The sequence below is a fragment of the Mustela putorius genome, unplaced genomic scaffold (assembly GCF_011764305.1).
Source record: "Mustela putorius furo isolate JIRA1106 unplaced genomic scaffold, ASM1176430v1.1 tig00000407_pilon_pilon_pilon, whole genome shotgun sequence".
NCBI classification, from domain to species: Eukaryota; Metazoa; Chordata; class Mammalia; order Carnivora; family Mustelidae; genus Mustela; species Mustela putorius.
In genome coordinates, this window is record NW_025421373.1 from 19619860 (window position 1) to 19642945 (window position 23086).

At 37.0% G+C, this 23086-nt stretch overlaps 1 protein-coding gene across 2 annotated transcripts in view; it reads left to right on the top strand.

Annotated features, from left to right (window-relative positions):
- ITGA2 (integrin subunit alpha 2) overlaps positions 1-23086 on the top strand; it is a 106534-nt gene that overhangs the window by 40098 nt on the left and 43350 nt on the right. Inside the window, exons 3-12 of one of the 2 annotated variants that reach the window (XM_004737902.3) lie at positions 1580-1689; positions 4310-4401; positions 7587-7701; positions 7864-7991; positions 10858-11006; positions 15294-15444; positions 15731-15896; positions 17868-17944; positions 20398-20536; positions 22328-22473. In XM_004737902.3, coding sequence (XP_004737959.1) covers positions 1580-1689; positions 4310-4401; positions 7587-7701; positions 7864-7991; positions 10858-11006; positions 15294-15444; positions 15731-15896; positions 17868-17944; positions 20398-20536; positions 22328-22473 — 1273 coding nt within the window. The remainder of the gene's footprint in view (positions 1-1579; positions 1690-4309; positions 4402-7586; positions 7702-7863; positions 7992-10857; positions 11007-15293; positions 15445-15730; positions 15897-17867; positions 17945-20397; positions 20537-22327; positions 22474-23086) is intronic. The other variant, XM_045079547.1, reaches the window with a different exon arrangement.

The window sequence follows — 23086 nt, forward strand, 5'->3', positions numbered from 1 at the left end:
AACACACCATGCAGCCACACCCTCGCAATAGGCGTGGCCTGACCATCAGATTCCAGATCTACTCCTTGATTGTTCTGGAACCCAGCCCATTAGTCCAGATAGTTTTCCCAATCTGGGCCCTATGGCAGGCCTTGGTGCAGATAACAGGAAGGAGAATAAGTTAAGGGTTAAGAGATTGGACTTCAGAATCAGTTACACTTAGCTCTCACTAACTGTGTGAATCATTAACTGTCTTTCAAAGTAAACTGTATTTTCCTCTTTCCGTAATTATTCACACTCTTCCTTCTGCTGAGAATGATGACTGCCTCCTACATCCTTCAGTATCCATTTTTGCATCCTTGGACCATTTTAATGTTTGTTCCAGAGATGAACTTATTTTATATCTTTCTGTTCACTTGTATTGTTATTGTTTTACTTGTCATGCATCTTAAACAATTTTACTAGATTTAGTAGACAGGTGTGCACCTTAGACTTTTGGTAACCTCAATGTGAGGCACATGTTGTTTAATCAACAATGATTAAATATTTATATAGAAGGCTCATGAAAGAATTTAGGTTTCATCTAATATTCCAACCGTGACAAGGAAAAAAAATACATTGAATCAAATATCTTCCTTAGTAACTGAATACTACTGAGTAATTCACCTACTATAGATTCTGAAGATCAGACTGTTTACATGGACTCTTTCTGTCTATTCTTCTGTGAACAGAAATGTTAGGTGAGTGGCTCCATGGGGAAACACTTAGTCTTTAGTGGAGAAGCTCTGTAGGAAATTAAACTAACCAAAAGGAGGATGTGAACTCCAGTCTCCAACCGCTGCATCCTGTGTCCTGGTTACAAACATGTTACACCTAAGGAAAGCTCCATCTTATGTTTGCTCTGTGTTTTTGCTAAGAATCCTCTTATATAGACAAGAAATAGGAAAACCACTTAGATAACTCATCCGCTCCCCAAGTAAAGTAACATATGAAAATACTTAGGACAAGAAAAGCACTCAAAAAATGTTAGTTTTTGCTTTTGGTTTTAATATTGCTTCATTCTTTTAAGTTGTGCTGACCAGTACGGCAGCCACTAGCCACGCGTGGCTACTGAGCACTTGAAATGTTCCTTTTCCATATTGATTTGTGCTCTCTGGACTGCTTTGTGCTCTGAGTACAAAATACTAAATTTCAAAAACTTAGTATGGAAAAAAGAATGTCACATATCTCATTAATAATTTTTATTTATAATGATTGCATACTAGTTTGGATATATCAAGTTAGATAAAATGTGTTATTTAAGTGAACGTTACCTTTGCTTTTTATTGTATTCGTGTGACTACTAGAAAATCTTAAATTACGTATGCAGGTCACATTTGTGGCCTGCAAGATGTTTCTATATTGTATTGCAGATATTCATTAAGAAACTTGATCAGCTAAGAGAAAAGGAAAAAGAACAAATTATAGCTGAACAAATATAAACTACTTTCTTGTTAAAAATTGGAGCTAAATGTGGCCATTGTTTTGTGGCCAGTTTTAGCCTTTAAGAAACTATACTAATATTTTACATCTAATGAAAAAAAAAAATTCCTGTTTCTAGGTTACTGGTTGGTTCCCCTTGGAGTGGCTTTCCTGAGAACCGAATGGGAGATGTGTATAAATGTCCTGTTGATTTGTCCACTGCTACATGCGAAAAACTGAATTTAGAAAGTAAGTGGTAATTGGCAATATTTTTTTAAGAGATGACAAGATCTCATTTGTTATAACTCTAGCAAAAAAAAAAAACAAACAAAATCAATCATAGTCTGTCTTAAAGAATATAGACAGCTTTTTTGCCTTTATATCTTTAGTTATATAGGTCTAGTTGGATCCAAATTTCCAACATAGCTTAAAGACCTGATTTAATAAGATGCATGAGAAATGTGCATCTACCCCCATTTACCCCCAGACTATGGACCAGTTTCCATCAATGTTTAGGATTATTTTGCTGATTATTTGCAGATATCAAAGTCTCTCCATAGCTCTCTCCCACCTCAAAACAATTCATTAGGTATAGACCTGTCAATACTAATATTGCATTTGGAGATGCAGAGAAACACTTGTTTCTGGTCACTATTTGGAATACTTTGGAATTGTTTGGAACTGCTATTTTAATTATCCATATCTCAGATGATTTCTGTTAATGCAAAAGTTATTAAAGTTGCAAGACTAAAAAGCTAAACAAGTCATGTTTCCATGCAATGTTTCCTGGTGCATCTAAAAAATTACTCAATTAAATCATCATCATCATATAAAAACAAAACAAAACAACAACAACAAAACAGCACTGAGGAGGCTTAGGGTTCTAAAGAACTAAAGCCTGGATTAGGAAAATACAGTGTAAAGGAATCAAGGGAAAGTAGAGATTCAAAAACAGTGATTACTTAGAAGTAAGGGCATGTTTCTTGCACATTTATGTGTACCTAATTACTAGTATCATTTATGGCATATAATAGGAGCTCAATAAACATGGGATGGAAGGAATATCAGTGCTGTCAAATGCTATAGGGGTTGAACGGTGTGAAGACTGAGTACAATCGTCAGCTTATACAAGGAGATAATGAGTGAGCTAGATCAATGATCTCCAAACATTTTGAACACTCATCTATATAAAACATAAGTAATACATAATGTTTCTAAAAATAATAAAAATATACACATTAATGGGGAATGCTCAAAGGTTTATTACATAGTTCAAACATTTTATTATATCACCCCAATGTATCATATCACCTCTAACTTTTGAACACATCCCAATGTATATATTTTCTATTTTTTAATATTATAAAAGAATTTATAAGAATAAGCACAAGGGGGGCTCCTAGGTGGCTCAGTGGGTTAAAGCCTCTGCCTTTGGCTCAGGTCACGATCCCAGAGTTCTGGGATCGAGTCCCTCATTGGGCTCTCTGCCCCACAGGGAGAGAGCTTCCTCTCTCTCTCTCTGCCTGCCTCTCTGCCTTCTTGTGATCTCTGTCAAATAAATAAATAAAGTATTTTTTTTAAAAAAAGAATAAGCATGAGGCGTTATATGTAAGCAATAAATCACTAAATTCTACTCTTGAAACAAACAAACAAATAAATAAGGTTTAAAAAAATAAATTTAAAAGAATAAAAACATACACATAGCAGTTTCATTATTTTCTTTCTGCACTCCAGCAGATCACACTTTGCAACTTTCTTGCCTAGAGTATCAATCTAGTAGTGTTGAGGGGAGAAATAAGTCACAGTGAATTTAGGAGCCTGTGAGGTATGAGCAAGTTCTACAACTAAAGGTAGACCTTTATTTCTAGAAGTTACAGAGTGAAGACTTGGGAAAGTATTTCCATGGAGTAGCAGGGTTGAGTGAAGATTTTCTTAATGGAAAGGAGATGATCTTGTGTATAGGAAGAATAGAAGGAAGTGATAAAAGGGAGTAACCATTAGTCAAGAATTGAATTAAGTGGTTGGAATTAACATCACTGCTCTGTGCGAAAATTATTCTTAGAAAGATTTCTCCCTTCTCAAAGACACAAGGGAAAGAGAGAACAAGGAGGAAGTTCCAAGAATGACCTTTAAATAAAGATAATAAAACAATCACCCTGGATCAAGGGGGATAAATGAAAGTGGCAGTGTTGGCTTGGCAGAGATTAGAGAACTTGAGTAAATAATACTATTGAAAAGAATTGCAATGCTCCATAGCTCAAGAATGGCTACAGTGGATGATACTCTAGTTCAGTGGGAGAGAGAAGGTTGGGGAGGTGTATTTATTATTTTACATGGTTAATCTCACTATTTCCTTTTAAAATTCACTCATTGGTGCTTTGCTCTAGATTCTACTGTATGGCATTTTCTTTTCTTTCTTTCTTTCTTTTTTTTTTTTTTTGATGACACTTTAAGGACTTTTTTTTTTTTTCTGATCCATCATAAAACATTAGATGGAGCAGTCGTGACCTTGAAAAGAGTATGTTAGCAAATTGGAGACCAAATACTGTCCTCAGATATGTTTTGTTTGGCCAGCACTTTGTTTTTAAAAAATTTAAATTTAAATGCCTAGAAGTCATACCCTTTCCACCCACCAGCCCCTAATATCTGACATTCTGTAACCTCACACATTTAAGTGCACAAGCTGCCAGATGAGTGAGGGACCCTCATTTCTTTGCCTATGATTATATAATGTGAGTACCTGGATATGGGACACTAAATTCATACATGCTACACATAAACATCAGCATGTGGTTTGTTTGTTTGTTTTTTAACAAGTTTAAATAAATGAAGTTTTATTCACTTTTTAAAATCTTTTTCCCTTTGAAAGCTTCCACAAGCATTCCCAATGTTACTGAAATGAAAACCAACATGAGCCTCGGCTTGACACTCACAAGGAACATGGGAACCGGAGGATTTCTCGTGAGTGTTTACCTTTCAAATTCTCATCCATTTCAAGAAAGTATGAAGTTAGGGTCTTCTTGCCATCCCATCTATCAAATCAAATCTCGATACTTAAATGTTCGAGTTTGCTTTTGGATAAATCGTGCAATGTGGATATCCAACATGAAATGCCCTTCTTTTGATGTGTAGACTTCTTCAGATATTCAGCAAAACCAATGCCACAAAACATCTTAGAAAAAAACAGCACAAGGAATACCAATTCTTTGCCCTTGGAGAGTATGCTTAGCATTTGTTGATAATAGCAGAATTCCAGGTTTCATTTCTCCTTCCCATAGGAACATTCAAGATAGGTTCTGCTAAGTCAGAGAGTACATTTCAAACCTGAAGAGTATTTCTGCCTTTAATCCTTTGCTATAACTGTTGGCAAATATGATATCATCTAAGTCATGACTGGGTTTCTTCCTATTTCATGTTAGTGTTTACTCTCATTTATTTTCTAGAATGCTGTGAAAAGACATCACAAATCAGTGCGATAAAATACCTTCTTTAACAAGTGGTCTGGGGACAATTAATTGGTTAGTAACTTGTATATCCAAATATACTTACAAGTGAATTAAAGAGTTAATACTAAAAACTGGAAGAAAATGGAAATTTTCTGAAAGAGGGAGGAGTTTCTGATCTTAGAACTAACAGAAGAAATAATATAGGAAATTGTTGAAAAGATTTGACTATATTAAAAAATTAAAACCATCACATACCAAGAAAAATTTTGAAGGCAAATAAAAACCCAAACTTATTAGGCATTTTCATCAGCTCATAGATGATACTAGTTATATTACCCTGTTAAAATAGCCATAGAATGCTTAATAGTTTGACTTTACATTAGTTATTTCTATGTCATTGACATGCTTACCTAAAAGCCTATGTGTATAACCAAATTATTCTAAAAATATAATCAATTGTTACCAATTTCATTCTACTTTTATTAATAGACACTAGTATTCTGACATTGGTATTTAGACATCAGGTATTGCTTATAATTTGTGTAATTCAAAGCATAAATGAATATTGCAATGATCTTCATGGTTTATGATATTCCAGAGTGTTTATAAGGTTGTCTTCCTCTTTTTTTTTTTTTGTTTGCTTATTTGTTTTTAAGGTTGAATAAAGTCAGGAAGAGGAAAATATTAAAATATAATAAAATTTAATTTTAAAAATATTAAAACATTAAAATATAAAAATTATAGGATGTGCTTCAGAATTTTTAATGTGTAACTTCAGATAAAGTAAATTAAAATTGCTAGAGAATTTCAGAGATTAACGACCTATGTAGCAAGCAGAGAAGGATGGAAGAGGGAGCAAGGGAAGGAGAGAGAGGAAAAAAAGAAAAAAATAAAAGCCAAAGCTTCCTTTACATACCTAAAAGGTCAAAATCTTAAGATACTCTTAAGAATTATGTGGAAAAGACTTACAATCATCACATTTTTTTGAAACTTCCTAAGTTCTGGGCTTAAAGCAGGAATGTCGTTCTGGCATTAACAGTTGGCATATTCTAATTTCAGCTTCTAAATGCTGTTTTCCATTGCTTTTAAAACAAAAAAAAAATCTTGAATACTTCATGAGCTATTGTTTTTCGAGGTGATTTTTAAAAGAACAACTGGGGATAGGGATCTAGGAATCAGTAATTGGTATCTAACCAATTGGTAATTGGTAATTGGTAAACTAACCACAGGCATCAGTTGTGATTGTCTCCTAACTGATTGGCAAAATGAATCAGTTTTTAATTTTTTTATTATGTTATGTTAGTCACCATACAGTACATCATTAGTTTTTGATGTCGTGTTCTGTGATAAAATGAAACAGTTTTATAGGAGGATCAACAATGGCTTATTCCTTGAACATGAAAGATGACCACAGCTGTTTTTCCTTTGAGCGACCAACAATTAAACTGGGTCCAATAAATTCCCTTTTATTCTTTCAACTGCTTTTTGCAAGTTCACACTTTTTTGTTAAGTTTTAATAATTGATCCACAGCTTTAAGTAAAGTTAAAGTAAAAAAGTAAAGCTTTTGACTTAAAGCTTTAAGTAAAGATGCTCTTTAAGATCTTGACTAGATTTCTCGTTCCCATTTTTGTCCTTTTACATCTAGAAATTTTAATATTATTTAATATAATGTTTCCCATGTGGTTTAATCACAATTGAAGCAGGAGTTCTTGGCATGCAAAGGCTGCTGAAAAAGAGATTTGGGGCTGGGTTGATGGGAATATGAAGAATGGTAATGTCTGGTGTGGGCAGGGAGTCAAGTGCCAGTTTGGATGACTGAAGGTTTTAGGTCGTAGAATTAGAGGGATCAGAAGTCCTCCAAGAAATACTTCAGAACAAAGTTAAAAACTGGCAGTTCAGGAATCTCACTGTGTTTGTTTAGACCATAGAGTGGTTTTTTTTTTTTTTTAATCTGGATTTTCACAAAAAATATGTCCTCTTGGGCTCTCCTTGAAAATGGGAAAGATCTCGCAAGGCTGGCGATGGGCAGGCACCATGGTGGCCTGTCCCTGTGTCTGAGGCCTGGGTTCTTCATGCATCATGGGGTCTATACCAGCCCACAACACTCCTAGGTTCCTGCCTGGCCCTGGAGCTTGTGGGCTTATGGCTTCTGCAGAATAGTACAAATGGTAGTATATTGAGAGTGTAGTGGTATAGATGAATAGTATAATATGTGTTCAAGAATAACAATAGCAGTGATGCTGGCTCATAATTATGACCATTTGCTATTTACCCCATGCTGTCCTACATGTTTTATATCTACAGACCCACTTAATCTTTACAGCAACCTAAAAAGATAATAGGTATGATTATCCTCATTTACAGATTCAGCTCCCAAGGCCCAGGTAACTGAGAGACCAAAGATGAGAGACCAAAGCTCTTTCCCTAGCTTGGGGGTTGGAGGTGACCTGAGGGTCTTCTCCCTGCACCCCCAACACCTGCCTCCCAGCCCACCTTCTACCTTCTTTCTCCCTTACTTCTGGTTGTTCTTTCTTTCTGAGACACTTTCTCTGAAAGGCTTTGTTTGACCTGTTAGTTATAAGAGTTGACAATTCCTGGTGTCCTATAAAGCCATAGAAATGATCTCGGAGTTTCACAGATGGAGACGTAGAGGACTCATGTTTTCCCTATGTTTTGTCGTTGCCCTCATTTCTTTGAAGACGTGTGGTCCCCTGTGGGCACAGCAGTGTGGAAGTCAATATTACACAACAGGGGTTTGTTCTGACGTCAGTCCCGATTTTCAGCTCTTGACCAGCTTTGCACCTGCAGTTCAGAGTAAGTGATGAATGTGCAGTGGGTCTGAGAAATACCTTACGTGAAGGGGGAAGGTGGGATTTATCAAGTACCCTCAAGTACTTGATTACTTTGTTCCATTTGCATATGAGTGTGAAGACTGAATTACCAATGGAAATGTTTCTTTCCTCTTTTCCTCTGTAGCCTGCCCTTCCCTCATAGATGTTGTGGTTGTATGTGATGAATCAAACAGTATTTATCCCTGGGAAGCAGTAAAGAATTTTTTAGAAAAATTTGTCCAAGGCCTGGATATAGGCCCCAAAAAAACACAGGTATGGATTTGAATAATACATACACTAACCCACAGCTTTCTTTCTGAGAAAATATGATTAGATTTGAGGTCTTCATTTTTGCATTTGTCAGATCCCTATATTAAATGCATTTAATGGTCATCTTGACTGTTAATTGAAACTTGTTCTCAGTTGAAACATTGAGTTGTTCTGTCTATGACTTTGTGCCATGCTGGTCTTTGAGATTTTAGATTTCTTTTTCTAATGTAAGCCTTGGATGCAGGATATAGCAGTGTGTGTGTGTGTGCGTGTGTGTGTGTGTGTGTGAGAGAGAGAGAGAGAGAGAGTAGTGAGGGGAGGAACAGAGGGGGAGATAGAGAATCTCAAGCAGGCTCCACACCCAGCACAAAGCCTGACGTGGAGCTAGATCTCACAACCCTGAGAGATCATGACCTGAGCTGAAACCAAGAGTCAGATGCTTAACTGACTGAGACAGTCAGGTGCCCCTGGGATATAGCATTTTAATTCTCTTTAGTTGCTTATTTTTCCCTCTTATAACTCATGAATTTATTAATAGATTTTGAAATCCAGTTATGTATTTTTTTCTTGACAGCTACTTAGACTAATTATTAATTTCTTTTGTGTATTGTTTGCTAGCAATTGACAATTGTCCTTGAATTCTTGGATTTTTATAAAGAAGTCCATAGATAGTATAATCCTATCTTTTATTATTTTTTAGTCTTTTATCATATTTTAGTCTGTCCTTCCTTTTTTATGCAGGACAAGTCTTTCAGTAGTTTTGTGTAGCTATCTGTGTTTTAACAAGTCTTTAATTTGCCTTTCTATCTTCTTGAGATAGATATCCACAGGAACAGAAGCTTCCTGCTTTAATAAAACTGAATAGCATTTATTGTTAAAGTTCTGGGTCTTTTTTTTCTTTCTTTTTTATTGGATTTGCCATTTCATGGCTCATTCTGGTTGTAGAAGCACACTGAACCAACATCAACAAGGACCAGTTCACAGTAACCTGTGGAAGTTCTTGGGTTGTTCCTGTCATCTGATGCCTTAGTGTCCAACATCTAGTAACAATTGTTGGAACATTTTCCCCTCAATGCTTTGCAGTTAAATATATTGAAATTTGATTTTCTGACTTCCTGTACAGTATTACAAAATATCTTTATATATTTTTTCCATTGACATTGCTTCTCAGTACCAAAAGGACACTAATGTCCACTGAAACTTTGGCAGTTTCACTGTGGGCTTTTGCCAGAAAATTCTATAAAAAAGACTAGGTCTGGGGGCATCTGGATGACTCAGTTAAGTGTCTGACTTCAGCTCAGGTCATGATCTTATGGTCCTGGGATCGAGCCCCCCCCCCCATCAAGCCCCACAGCAAGCTCCATGCTCAGCAGGGAGTCTCCTTATCCCTCTCCCTTTGCCCCTCCCCCAGCTCATGGTCTCTCTCTCACGCGTGAGTGTGAGGAAATGAATAAAATCTTTAAAAAAAAAAAAAAGACTATGTATAGCACTGATTTCTGTATAGCATCATGTTAAGGCCCATTAGAAGAGAAATTTTCATAAATATCTGTCTCTAAATGGATTACCCCCATATCTAAATTTACTGTATTTAATGGTCTCTTGAACAGAATTTATGGTCTTCCTCTTCTCATCTGTCTCCCCCAATGCATTGTCTTAATCTCTAGAGGCACTTTACAAAGTCTCTTTTTCTTCTATTCTAAATTTGGCCTTTCTGTAAGTCCTAAAATACTACATTCCTTTAAGTCTTCTGGTCATCATTCCTCTTTCTCACACAGAATTTCTGGGGCTGTTATGGCAGTTACTGACATCTTCTTCTCATTTTAGGCTTTTAAATCCTTAAAATTATTTTTGATCCATCCTCTCTCCCAAGTCTTACATCCTATCCTAAAAAGAGGACTTCAGCAATGTCATATTTTTCACATTTTCTCAGTGCCTACTTGATTGCTTCCTAACAAGAGTAGCTGATTGAACTCAGAAATCCAGGCCTTGCCCTTCCTTATGTACTGACCTCTATTTTAGAGACCTTTTTACCACTGATCTCCTATAGCCACTTCCTGTTCTGAAAGCCCCCAACTCCTAGGCATAGAGAATGATTTCAGCACTGAGAACAAGGATGCTAATAGAAGTGTTTGGCCTTCTTGATTTAAAGGATTAGGAAATGTGCCTCAGCATCTTGTTCAGAAGTTGTTCTGTCTGTCAGATGTCTCAAATAAGATTCTCTCTAATGGCATTTTCTCTGAAGGCCAGAAACTTCCATATTTGTTTCCAAAGTTGCTGAAGTCTGTGATTAGAGGAAATCCAGAACAATAAATACATCCAAATTGACCGTGTTGATTAGCTCACTCATTTTTCTTTTTTTTTTTTTGTATTCAAGTCTAATTCTGTGTTTGATATGCAAGTATTCTCAGTTGATGATCGTTATCTTCCATCTGTGACTGCTTATAATTGTTTACATGCTTATATCCATTGTAAAGTAGAAAGGTTATATCATTTTAATCTTGTGAACTTGAATATTATCCACATTAAAATATAAGACAGTGCTTTAAAATCTGTTACTAGATAATCTATAATCTATAAGATATAGATAGATGTATAGTTGAAAATCTGTAATTATTACTCTTGAGAACCAAATTATGCCAGATAGGACATCATCTTGCTTATCAACAAGTACTACTGCTCTATACTGATAGCCTCTAACAAAGAAGTCATTCCATTGGAAGAAAAATAACTCTTCTTAAGAACAAAATTGGAAATGATTCCCTTATACTATCCATATCCAGATGCACTTTTTGATTTTGATTATAGTGGTTAATTAGAAATTACCTAGAACCTAATGGCAAACCTTTAATGAACTTCTGCTTTCTTGAAGGTGGGGTTAATTCAGTATGCCAATGAACCAAGAGTTGTATTTAACCTGAACACTTTCAAAACCAAAGCTGAAATGATTGAAGCAACATCCCAGACATACCAATATGGTGGAGACCTAACAAATACATTCAAAGCAATTCAATATGCGAAGTAAGTAATGATCCTAAGAGCCCAATATTTTGATAAAATAGAAGTGCTTGTAAGTGAGAAAGAAGAAAAAAAGACAAAAATAATGTACCTGGTACTTACACTTAAGTCAGAAGTAGTAAGAAAAGTCCAAACATTCTCTCACGTGAACACTTCGAGAAGGCAATAGGAAATGAAATTTTAAAATCTTTGATTTCTAGGACTTTTATAAGATATTCCATGATTTTTAAAAAAGATTTTGTATGAAGTAGATGAAATGGCATTAAAAGACCTTAGGTTAAGTAGGAAATGAAGCAATCTGCAATTATTTGTTAATATTTACCAAGGCCACAGATGACTTGAACTAATGGACTACTTCGTGCATATTGAGAAGGGTCATAGAATCTTAAATGCTAATGACCTAGGAGTCTGCGTTGAGTGGAATGGGTTCACTATGTGTATTACCATGGGCAACGTGAGTGTTACAACTATATAACACTCTTAATTTGTAGCTCAGTTTCTTTATTTTCTCAGTGCTCCTGCATTCCTCTTTACTCTGTTTTAATCACACACTTTTACAAAAAATGCTAAAACTCTCCTATTCTTTGTCATGGTGTGCACTTCTTCCTTCCACTACCATACTCCCTGAAAATTTTTCTTTACTCCCTCCCTCCATTTCCTTGAGAACTTGGCTTGCCACCAAGTAAATGTGGGCCTCTTCATCAGCCAGCAACCCAGTGGTCCTGCCTCAGACCTCATCCCCTTAAGCTTCCCCAACCATTTGCTGCTGATGAGCACACACTGCTATTTCAACCCCGGTTGCAATGATATCACAGACTTTTGGAATCCCTGCCAACTTTTTGTCAACAATTTTGCCTGTTCATTGGCTCCTTTCCCTATTTTTTCTTCACTAAACAGAGCCTTCTATTTTTTTTTTTTTTTTAAATCTCCCTTTACTCTTGGGCATTTTCTCCACTCTCATGGCATCTCCATTAGCCCTGTGTGGGTCACCGCATTACTATGTGGCCATCTCTGAACTCGAAACAAAATTCACACAGGCATCCAGCTGATGCTGGATATTTTTAATTTGGAGTGTTGGCTCACTTATCAAATTCAATACATCCTAAAACAGCCTTAGTCTTTTCCCTACCCAAGCTCACAACTTTTCCATTTTGATTCATGCTATTTCCTTTTTCCCCCAGTCATTCAAAGTAAGCACTTGATGGTTTTCTTTATTATTTTTGTTCTTCCTTAGTAGCACACATCTGGTCAGTCACCACATCCTGTTTTTTTCTACTTCTGCATTTCCTTTTGTATCTGGTCCTCCTCTTATCTGGGTGTATATTCTAGTTGCTGTTTCTATCAATTGGTGACTTTTCCTATATGTTTCAAAAGTGGATTTCCCACAAGTGGATTGGTTTAGTTAATCTTTATTGTCCCTATTGAGATTTTTTTTGGGCCACACCCTCTCACAGGCTGTGGCCAGTCAATAGGTCAGTTGCCATCTGGCAAAGTGCTCTTTATGGCCTAGTAAATTAAACTCAGAGGAAGAGTAGGTTGACATAGAAAATGGCCTGGAAGGAGTTACAAATGGTAGAGGACCTATGTTTTCAGCAGGAAGTATGGATATGATGTGAGGAAGCTCAGGGGCCTGGCTGGTAAGATCTCCTCTCAAGAAGAAGAGCCACTGTCTGTTATGATGGGACTTTTTTGGTTTTATCATCTTTTCAGAACTTTGGTTTTCTCTCCTGTGCCATCATCTCACTCTTACCACTATTTCCCAAGCTAATAGAAGCCTTTCTGTTGTTAAGAGAATCACCTAACTTCTTACTCACACCTTCCAGAAGTTAATTACCTTTTTTTTCTTTTCTTTTTTTTTGTCTGTTTCTTTACAATATCAAATAGAATTTACTCTTTTAGTAAATATTGCCATTTTCCATTTACCTTATTTCATTGACTGCCTGTGGTTGTGATTCATTATTCTAAGACCTGAAGGTAATCAGAACAAATGGGACACAGTTTCTACCCTCAGAAATCTTATAAAAATACATGAATTCTACCATGTGTCATAAAGAGTATAATTCACTCAACAAGTATTTCATGGAAGTATTGTATTCTAATTTGTCTGGGTGAAAAATACGATATATTTTTCTACACTTCTGCATTCTGCTATGTAGGAAAGTTTTAGGGAATAAAATTATATTCTCAGTTTTAAACATGTTGAAATTAAACTGTCCCTTACACATTCTGGTGAAAATATTCAGCAGGCATTGAATATGTAAATTTGAAATGGGAGAGATGAATGGAAATAGATGTAGACTTTAAGGTGTCATCATATTAGTGGTAGGTATTCCAAAGGAGTAGAGGGCATTCCCCAGAAAGAATGTGCAACAGGAGAATCCCATGGACAGGAAAAAAGTTGTTGGACAACTGGGTACCCATCTAGAAACAAAATAAAGCTGAACTCCTGACTCACTCCTTGAATCAAAACAAATTTCAACTGTACCAAAAATGTAAATCTAAGAAAGTAGAATTATTAAGGGAGTATGAGAAACTTGGATGATCAAAGAAACAAGTCTAGAGATAAGTCCTTTTAAAATACCATGTCAAAGATAAAAGACACACATAAAAAACTAATAAAATTGATGTCAAAATATACAATTTATATACAGAGGTAATACCACTAAAATTTAAAAGATCAATGAACTGAGGAAAATATTTGTGACATATATGACAAAAGATCATTTTCTTAATTAACAAAGAGCTCTTATTAATTAGAAAATAATGAACAATACAAAGAAAAATGGGCAAAGACAAAGAAAAATCAAGAGTTCTTAGAGAAAAATACAAATGGCTAATAAACATAAAATGTTCATTATTTCTTAATAATGAAAAAAATGCATATTAAGATAGTTATGTATTCTCACTTATCAGAATGTCTCCAATTTAAAAGTTTAGTAGTCCTCATTGTTAAGGAAAGAAGATGGAGAAACTTGCATTCTTTTACATTATGGAAATACAAATATTTAGAGTCCAATTTTATAATATCTTTCAAAGTTTGAAATGTGTAAATTTTTGTCCCAGTAATTTCACTACTAAGATTTTATCCTACTGATACATTTGGAAAAGTATGCCAAGATATATGGACAAGGACATTTATTACAGCATTACTTGTAAAATTCAAAATGGCCTAAATGCACAATAATGGAGAATTGGTTAAACAATGGCTATCCCCATATGATGAAATATTATGCAGCCATTAAAAAGGAGAGCTTTGGGGGCACCTGGGTGGCTCAGTCAGGTCAGGATCTCAAGACCCTGGGATCAGGCTCCCTGCTTACTGGGATGTCTGCTTCTCCTTTTCCCTCTGCCCCCTCCCACCTCTCTGTACACTCTCTATTGCTCTTTCTCTCAAATAAATAAATAAAAACCTTTAAAGAGAGAGAGAAAGAGCACTTTGTATATGCCTATGTGGAAAGATCTCCATCAAATGAGAAATAACTCTATAAGGGCACCAGGGTGGCTCTGTCATTTAAATGTCTGCCTTCGGTTCAGGTCCTGATCCCAGGGTCCTGGAATCCAGTCCTGCATCAGGCTCCTTGCTCAGCAGGAGCCCCACTTCTCCCTCTCCCCCTACTGCTCCCCCTGCTTATGCTCTCTCTCTCTCTCTCTCTCTCAGTTGAATAAAGTGTTTAAAAAAATGAAAAACAACTGTACAGACTATGGCCCCATTTACATGAATATTTGAGGAGTAGATTATGCATATACATCTCAATAAAATGTTTTCTATAAGGAAACATAAACAGATACAGGTAGTTACCTTTGGCCTTGGCCAAAGTGCCTTGGCCTTTCCAAATGCTTTGAAATTCTTTGACCAAATATATTTACTATTTAAAAAAAAAAAAAAAAACAGTTTCATATTGAGACAGTAAATGCAGTAAAGCTGGTGACAGGACTATCTTTGCTCTGTTGATTAGTATTAATGAACTGAATTTTGTTATCAGAAGAGAATTCTAAGGATTCTTGATGTCAGTACACACGCACACACACACACACATACACAAACACACACACACGCACGCCATAGAAACTACGGAAATTATTGTTAATGCTAAGCAAAATTTATATATATTTCCCTATAAGCTGCAAAGAGAATGCAGGTAAATATGTCAACAGACCTGACATAGAGAGAAATTCTAAGTCCCAGTAGGTCATGCTCAAAGAAGTTAGCTTCACATTTATATTTCGAACCAGAGGCCCACATATTAGCTTCATCTTTTGATAGTGAGTCTTTAATCTCATCTGCCACAGAGATTCTGCTTATGCGGCCACTGCGGGAGGACGACCAGGGGCTACCAAAGTCATGGTGGTTGTAACTGATGGCGAATCACATGATGGCTCAATGTTGAAAGCTGTGATTGATCAATGCAACAAAGACAATATACTGAGATTTGGCATAGCAGTAAGTAGCTTTTCTTTTTAGTTGTCTTTCAGTTCATGGGTACGTGCTCCTTTATAACATCACTTCCCAAGACTGCACTTTCTTTCTCATTTGGTGCTCACAGCTTTATAGAAAAAATTTTGACCATGTCTCACTTCTTGCTGATTTTTAGTCCTGTTGACTAAAGGGGTTTGGGTTTACTTCTCCAGAGGTACCGTTGTGTTCAGAAATAAATATTAGAAAGTGCTAGTAGGAATATTGGAGTGCAGCTGTAATGACTATTTTACTCTCCTCCTCTATTTTTAAGGTTCTTGGGTACTTAAACAGAAATGCACTTGATACTAAAAATTTAATAAAAGAAATCAAAGCAATTGCCAGTATTCCAACAGAAAGATATTTTTTCAACGTGTCTGATGAAGCAGCTCTACTAGAAAAGGCTGGGACACTAGGAGAACAAATTTTTAGCATTGAAGGTAAAAGAACACCATCTTTCAAAAACTTTTTTCAAGAATTTTTTTATTTTATTGCTTATTTTATTGCTTATTCTTGTTAACTTATATACTTTATATGAAAAGAACTCCTATGAATCAGTAAGAAAAATAGAGAACATGAATGAGTTGTTCATTCATGTAATAATAAACATAAGTAAATATTCCCTATTTCAGTAATTATTTTAAATTATAAGTTAATGTTAATTTGTGCCTAAAAGATAGTGAAGATTAGTAATATATAATCTTGGAGATATTATGGGGAAGCAAAGAAGTTTATACACTATTGATAAGATTATAAATTATATAGTTTTGGGGGGAAGGCAAGTTAGTAATATCTATTATAGATGTACAGTTTTACATTTTTACCCCACATAGTTTTTATAATCATAAAAGTTTTACCTTTTTATACTGTTACAGAATTTCTGAAATTCTTGAATTCATTTACAACAAACATGTATACTTTTAAAATTAAAAAAACATAGTGAGGAATTTTAATAGTTTGGATTTCAAGGAAACATGTTATTTACCAGATCTACAATAATTTACTTTAATGGTCTTGGAAGTGTAGAAATACCACATGTTCAAGAACTCACTATATGGAACACACTCTCCAGTTAGGAAAAAGTCCCACATAACCCAAATTTTGGTTCCTAGTGGTTAACTGAAATAACTCTCAGTAATAAAGAGCCTGATTTATTGAGTACCCACCATAGGTCAGGTGCTCTTTCAGAAGCTGGGTCCAAGGACATTGCATAAATTAAGCATTCATACCTTAGTCTTATCTTCACCTCCTGATTATCTACTGGCAACTTCTACCCAAAAAAAATATTACTTCTTCTTTAAACATCTGATGGTACCTCTAAGTTGTTGAAATCATTATCAAAATCTAATGTGCCCTGAGATAATATAAAATTATTTGGCTTTTTATGGTATGACTTATGCTTGCTTGTAGTGGCATGGACATGAGTAATCACAATGCAACCTAAATGCTAATTTAAAATGATTTTGTGCTTTATTTGCTATTTTGGCTTTTAGAGAAGCACTGATCTACTTTATTAAAAATTATCTTGGGGCACCTGGCTGGCTTGGTCAGTAGAGCATGCAACTCTTGATCTTGGGGTTGAGTTCGAGCCCCATGTTGGATATAGAGATTACTTAAAAATAAAATCTTTAAAAAAATTATCTCTACTCATCCTGTATAAATTATTATATCTTCTAAAAAGTGACTATGTTCTATGGTATACATTATCTGTATCACTCTCTATATCCAAGTGGTAGTCAGGAATTTATTCCTTTTTGTGAAAAATAATGAAATGTAACCATTTTGACCACACAGTATGGAAAGAGAATACTAATCGAATTCTACGATTTCAGTGTCAGAGGCAAGCACATATGTAGAAATAGGACAAACTTCCCAATTGATAAAATTCCTACTCAGTCTTGAGTCCCGGATCCTGAAGACTAACACGAATATCTCTGTTTGGTTTTCACTGCACATCTTCCAACTACACTGAGATGTGTGTGTACTTATTAGTACCAATATTTAAAAGCAAAAATTCAGTTAGTTTCTTAGCTAGTAATAATTTTTTAAAAAGGCCATCCCTTCAGTTTTTATTTTACCTCATCCCACACCTTCAGTGTTTTTATATCAGGAACATTATATGCATACAAATAAATACATTAATGTGTAATCAAGATTAACCCCAACTTCAAACACTACCTTGGAAGTCTTGTGGGTGTTGTTAGAACACTTCCTTAGTGATTTCTCCCTCCCAGAATTTGCCAGCTCTGTATTTTTGAGTGAACATCAGAACATTATGGGTGTGTGAGTGTGTGTATGTCTGTATATGTACATGTGCACATGTTTTCATGTGTATAAGTGAATTCACATGTGCTTGAAAACTTGATTTAAAAGTTGGCAGTGATGTAACTCTTGAAATTACTATCTCCCAGGTACTGTTCAAGGAGGAGACAACTTCCAGATGGAAATGTCACAAGTGGGATTCAGTGCTGATTACTCTCCTCAAAATGTGTGTATATCAGATAAATTCTGGCCATGCTGTCATTTGACTGAACACTTCAGGGCACAGTAGCTTTATATATAGAATACAAAAAACAGCCATCTAGTGATCAACAGTTCTGATTCCTAGTCATAGTCATTCAGTTTCTTTGTGTTGCTGATTTGTCATTCAAAAGATGAAGGATAATAATGCCTTCCCTTCCCTTTTTACGGGGATATTTTATGGAAAAAAAAAATGTTAATATGCAAGAAAGTGTATGAGTGCTTCAAGGCCCAGGCACTATATTAATTCAAAGGATTATCATTGCAGGAATTTCCTTTAAATCAATTAACTGCTGGAAAAATTTATTAAAAACACAAACTCTTGGGGTACCTGGGTGCTTCAGTCGTTTAAGGGTCTGACTCTTGATTCATGATCTCAGGTCATGATCTCAGGGGCTTGGGGTTGAGCCTGCCTCTTGCTAAGCAGGGCGTCCGCTTGAGATTCTCTCTCTCCCTCTCCCCCTTCTCCAGCTTGTGCACATACGTGCACATGCACTCTCGCTCTCTCTCAAATAAATAAATAAATAAATAAATAAGTGTCTACAAAAAACAAAACACAAACTCTTGTCATCACTGCCACTGTTGAATTCTGAGGTGCCAGAGTATCTCTTTTCTAAGAGCAGAGACAGAAGATAGGTGAAAAAAGTGAGGAGTTAGGAAACATGTGAGATGGGAAGATTTCTTAGCTCAGAAAATCCATTCTTCCTTCTCATAAACATCGACCTCCCCGGGCTCTGGTTCCAACTCTGCTCAGGGTTCCAGTGGAGTAGCAGAGGACACAGAGATGGCACTGAAAAAGCTTAGGGAAGAGTATGAACTCAAGGGACTTGATTGAAGGAACAGGAATGGCTTGTTTTTTTTCTCTAGAAGTAAAGGAGCTAACTTTGAATCACCAATCATTTGGAGTGCTTATAAAAATTATGGATTTTTCCCTCAGAAAGAGTGTAAATGAAACCACACTCAGAGGATTTTGCACACAACTTCCTGAGTTTTTGTACTCTTCCTGAAGTCCCTCCTTGTACCCCTGATGTGGAATCCCCAATTTTTTTTAATTTTTTATTTCTTATAAACCTATATTTTTATCCCCAGGGGTACAGGTCTGTGAATCGCCAGGTTTACACACTTCACAGCACTCACCATAGCACATATCCTCCCCAATGTCCATAACCTCACCCTCCTTCTCCCAACCCTCCTCCCCCCAGCAACCCTCAGATTGTTTTGTGAGATTGAGTCACTTATGGTTTGTCTCCCTCCCAGTCCCATCTTGTTTCATTGATTCTTCTTCTACCCACTTAAGCCCCCATGTTGCATCACCACTTCCTCATATCAGGGAGATCATATGATAGTTGTCTTTCTCTGCTTGACTTATTTCGCTAAGCGTGATACGCTCTAGTTCCATCCATGTTGTCTCAAATGGCAAGATTTCATTTCTTTTGATGGCTGCATAGTATTCCATGGGGTATATCTACCACATCTTCTTTATCCATTCATCTGTTGATGGACATCTAGCCAAACTGTGGAATCCCAAATTTATGACAGTCTTTCACACAATTTCATGGTCTCTTGTCCTCAAAATGGGACACATTTTCCTATTTGCTTTATTTTTAGTGGCTTATATTTTCCAATCCAAAATCCATATCTTTGATGTTTTCTGAGATCTAAAATCAAAAACTTAAAAGTAATAAATCCCATCCGGACAACCCCTGCCTCCTACCATGACTTACAACTTTGACGATTCAGGTTGGATTTTGAGTCAGTCCGGAGAACTCTGTCCTGGGGCAGACCAATGGCTATCTTCCTCCAAGCAGATGGAATGTCACTCTGTAGTTACCTTTTGTAGGTGTGCCATCTTCCAATAGATGGACTAGGTTATAGAAGATGGAGGAACCTTTGAGAAGGAGTCAAATGGAAAGAAGAAGAGCATTGAAAATAGATTAAAGAGGGCCTGAGAAGAGGTCAGAAGAGGGCCTCCCCCGCTGCCACCCCGGGGCCCCATCTCTCCTCCTCAAGCATACCTCACATCCCACCCTAAGCTTTTCTCATGGAGGGTGGTGGGACCGGAGGCTCACAAATGTTTGTCATTTGCACATGTGTAACTTTGAGTGGAAATTGAAAGAAGGCCATTTGCTCTTCCTATAGTGTAGTAGAGATTTATCTATAGAATGTATCAAAGTGACATGGTCTGGGAGAAGGCTTGCTTTCCAGCACAAAACACATTAAAACTTATATTAATGTATTGGATATATGACATATATGGATATTTATGATATAATGGACTTATATCAACATACGTTGATATACATTTTACTTCATCATTTTCTCTTTAAATCTAGGTCGTTTATTTCAGTGCTTTGCCCATATTGCATTCTTGTGCTTTAAAGGTAGTTTGTTCTCATGATCTTCATTTTTCAATTATTTTAGGATGTTCTGATGCTGGGTGCGGTAGGCGCCTATGCCTGGAGTGGGACTGTTGTCCAGCAGACATCTCATGGACATCTGATCTTTCCTAACCAAGCCTTTGACCAAATTCTACAAGATAAAAATCACAGTTCGTATCTAGGTAAGACATAGCAGCATTTGACTCAGCAAATTTAAGTTCCCTTTTTTAAACAAACCCCTTGCTGAATTTCAGGATCCGTTCAGCAAAGCCCTGAAGTGTCATCTAATTATTATAATTATTGCACACATTTACCTTGCCTCTTTGCAAATGGGGCCTTATCCTAAAACTCTTCAATGACACACTGTGTTTCACTTGTCGGTCTCTTCGGGCTCTTCAAGCCACTGTGATTGTGCTTCCCTAAAATGGAAATAGTTCCTAAAAGCCAATATAGTAAGTGGTAGTTTTATATTACTTTATTTATTTTATTTTTTTTTTTTGCTTATAATTTATTTATTTATTTTTAATTTTTTCAATTTATTTATTTTCTGAAAAACAGTATTCATTATTTTTTCACCACACCCAGTGCTCCATGCAATCTGTGCCCTCTATAATACCCCCGACCTGGTACCCCAACCTCCCACCCCCCGCCACTTCAGACCCCTCAGATTGTTTTTCAGAGTCCGTAGTCTCTCGTGATTCACCTCCCCTTCCAATTTACCCCAACTCCCTTCTCCTCTCTAACACCCCTTGTCCTCCATGGTATTTGTTATGCTCCACAAATAAGTGAAACCATATGATAATTGACTCTCTCTGCTTGATTTATGTTACTTTAGAGTTCCTAGTCTTTTTGTCCCTATAATAAACAGCCACTGATTTTGAGCACTGACTATGGGACAGTTCCCAAGCTGGCAGTTCTAGCTACATAAACTTTTTAATCCTTCCAGGGATGCCTGGATGCCTCATCCGTTGGCTGAGTGTCTGACTCTATCTCAGTTCAGGTCTTGATCTCAGGGTCATGAGTTCAAGCCCCATGTTGGGCCCCACACTGGGCATGGAGCCTGCTTAAGAAAAAAAAAAAATCCTCCTAAAACCCTTTGAAGAAAGTAATATCCCCATTTTACCTTTGGGAGCCGGCAAGGTTAATCACTTTCCCAAAGGTAAACAGCTTAGTGGCAAATCCACAATTTGAACTTGGGACCATCTGACTTCAAATTGTCACTGCATGACAATTACCTTTTAAATTCATGTAATTACTCATTTCAAGAAATACTTGTTCAGTGCCAGGTTCATGAGTGGCGGATGGGCCAACCCCCAAACTAGGGATGTTTTATAGGTAGGTTTCCCCCTCTGCAGGGCAGTGCTGCCCATCAGAGGGGAGGAGCAGTTCATCTTAGGAAAAAGGAAGATGTGCCCGCAGTGATATGCCCGGGCCCACGAGGAACTGTGCATCCCCGTGAAGGAGAGCTCACAACACTGACCCCGTCATTGGCCTTCTGTGTAGATCTCCTCTCTGGCGCACAGATGCCACCACTTTAGATAAACAACAGAGAACCCTCTGGCACAGGGGGCGCCACTTTAGATGACTACCCTGTGACCTCACCACTGTGCCCATTACTCCATAAAAGCTGGAGGCTGGAAATGAAGGGCTGAGTAGGGCTTGCATAGCGTTTTGGATCATCTGTTCGCTTGTCTGTGACTGCCTGCCTGCCGGATTGCCCTTGTCAGTAATTTACCCCGAAAAAAACTCTGCAAACAATAGGGAGTGGACTGCTTTGGTTTCAGCATTAAAATACCTGCTCAGTCTGGAGGATACATTACTGACCGTCCTTCTAACACCTTCTAATACCCCTACACACACACACACACACACACACACACACACACACAGGGACCTCTGGTCCTCTCTGCCAACTTTGCAAGCTTCTCTGGCTGAGCTCTTCAATAGTACCTGCTCTGTAACTTCTCTCCTAGGTTACTCTGTGGCTGCGATTTCTACTGGAAAAGACATCCACTTTGTTGCCGGTGCTCCTCGGGCAAATTATACTGGCCAGATAGTGCTCTACAGTGTTGATGAGAATGGCAATGTCACAGTTATTCAGGCTCACCGAGGTGACCAGGTAAATGCCACTGTGTAGCAGGTGGAATTAATCATAGTGACAACTGGGGCAGATGAGGAGTGGAAGTTGGTAGAAACGGGAACCAGCATTTATTGAGTGCCGACCGACCCTGTGGCTGGTTCTGTGATCTGTATTTACTTGAATATTCCTTAAATCATCTGGGTGACCGGCACTAAGGAGGACATGTGATGAGCACCGGGTGTTACATACAACTGATGAACCACTGAACTCTACCTCTGAAAATAATAATACACTATTTATTAATTGATCCTCTATAAAACTTGAAAAATATTCCTTAAATCCTCACAATACTGAGATCTGCTGTCTTCTTCCAACAGGCTACTGAGAGTTTACCTTCCTAAGGTCAAATAGATTTCATGGGGTTGAGTTGTCATTAAAAACCCAGTCCTGTGTAACCTCAAAGCCTGTTCTGTTTGGCTATATCCAACTGCAAGTTTTTGACTCCCCAGTTTAATAGAACATGGGTGTTATTTAATCCTAACGATAGGCACCTGCCCATGGCTTTATTGGTGAGCTCCTTCTAGGAGCCGGTGATCTGGAAGACAGATGCAAGGCAGAAGTACAGCATTGTTAAGACTGAGCTGCTACATCT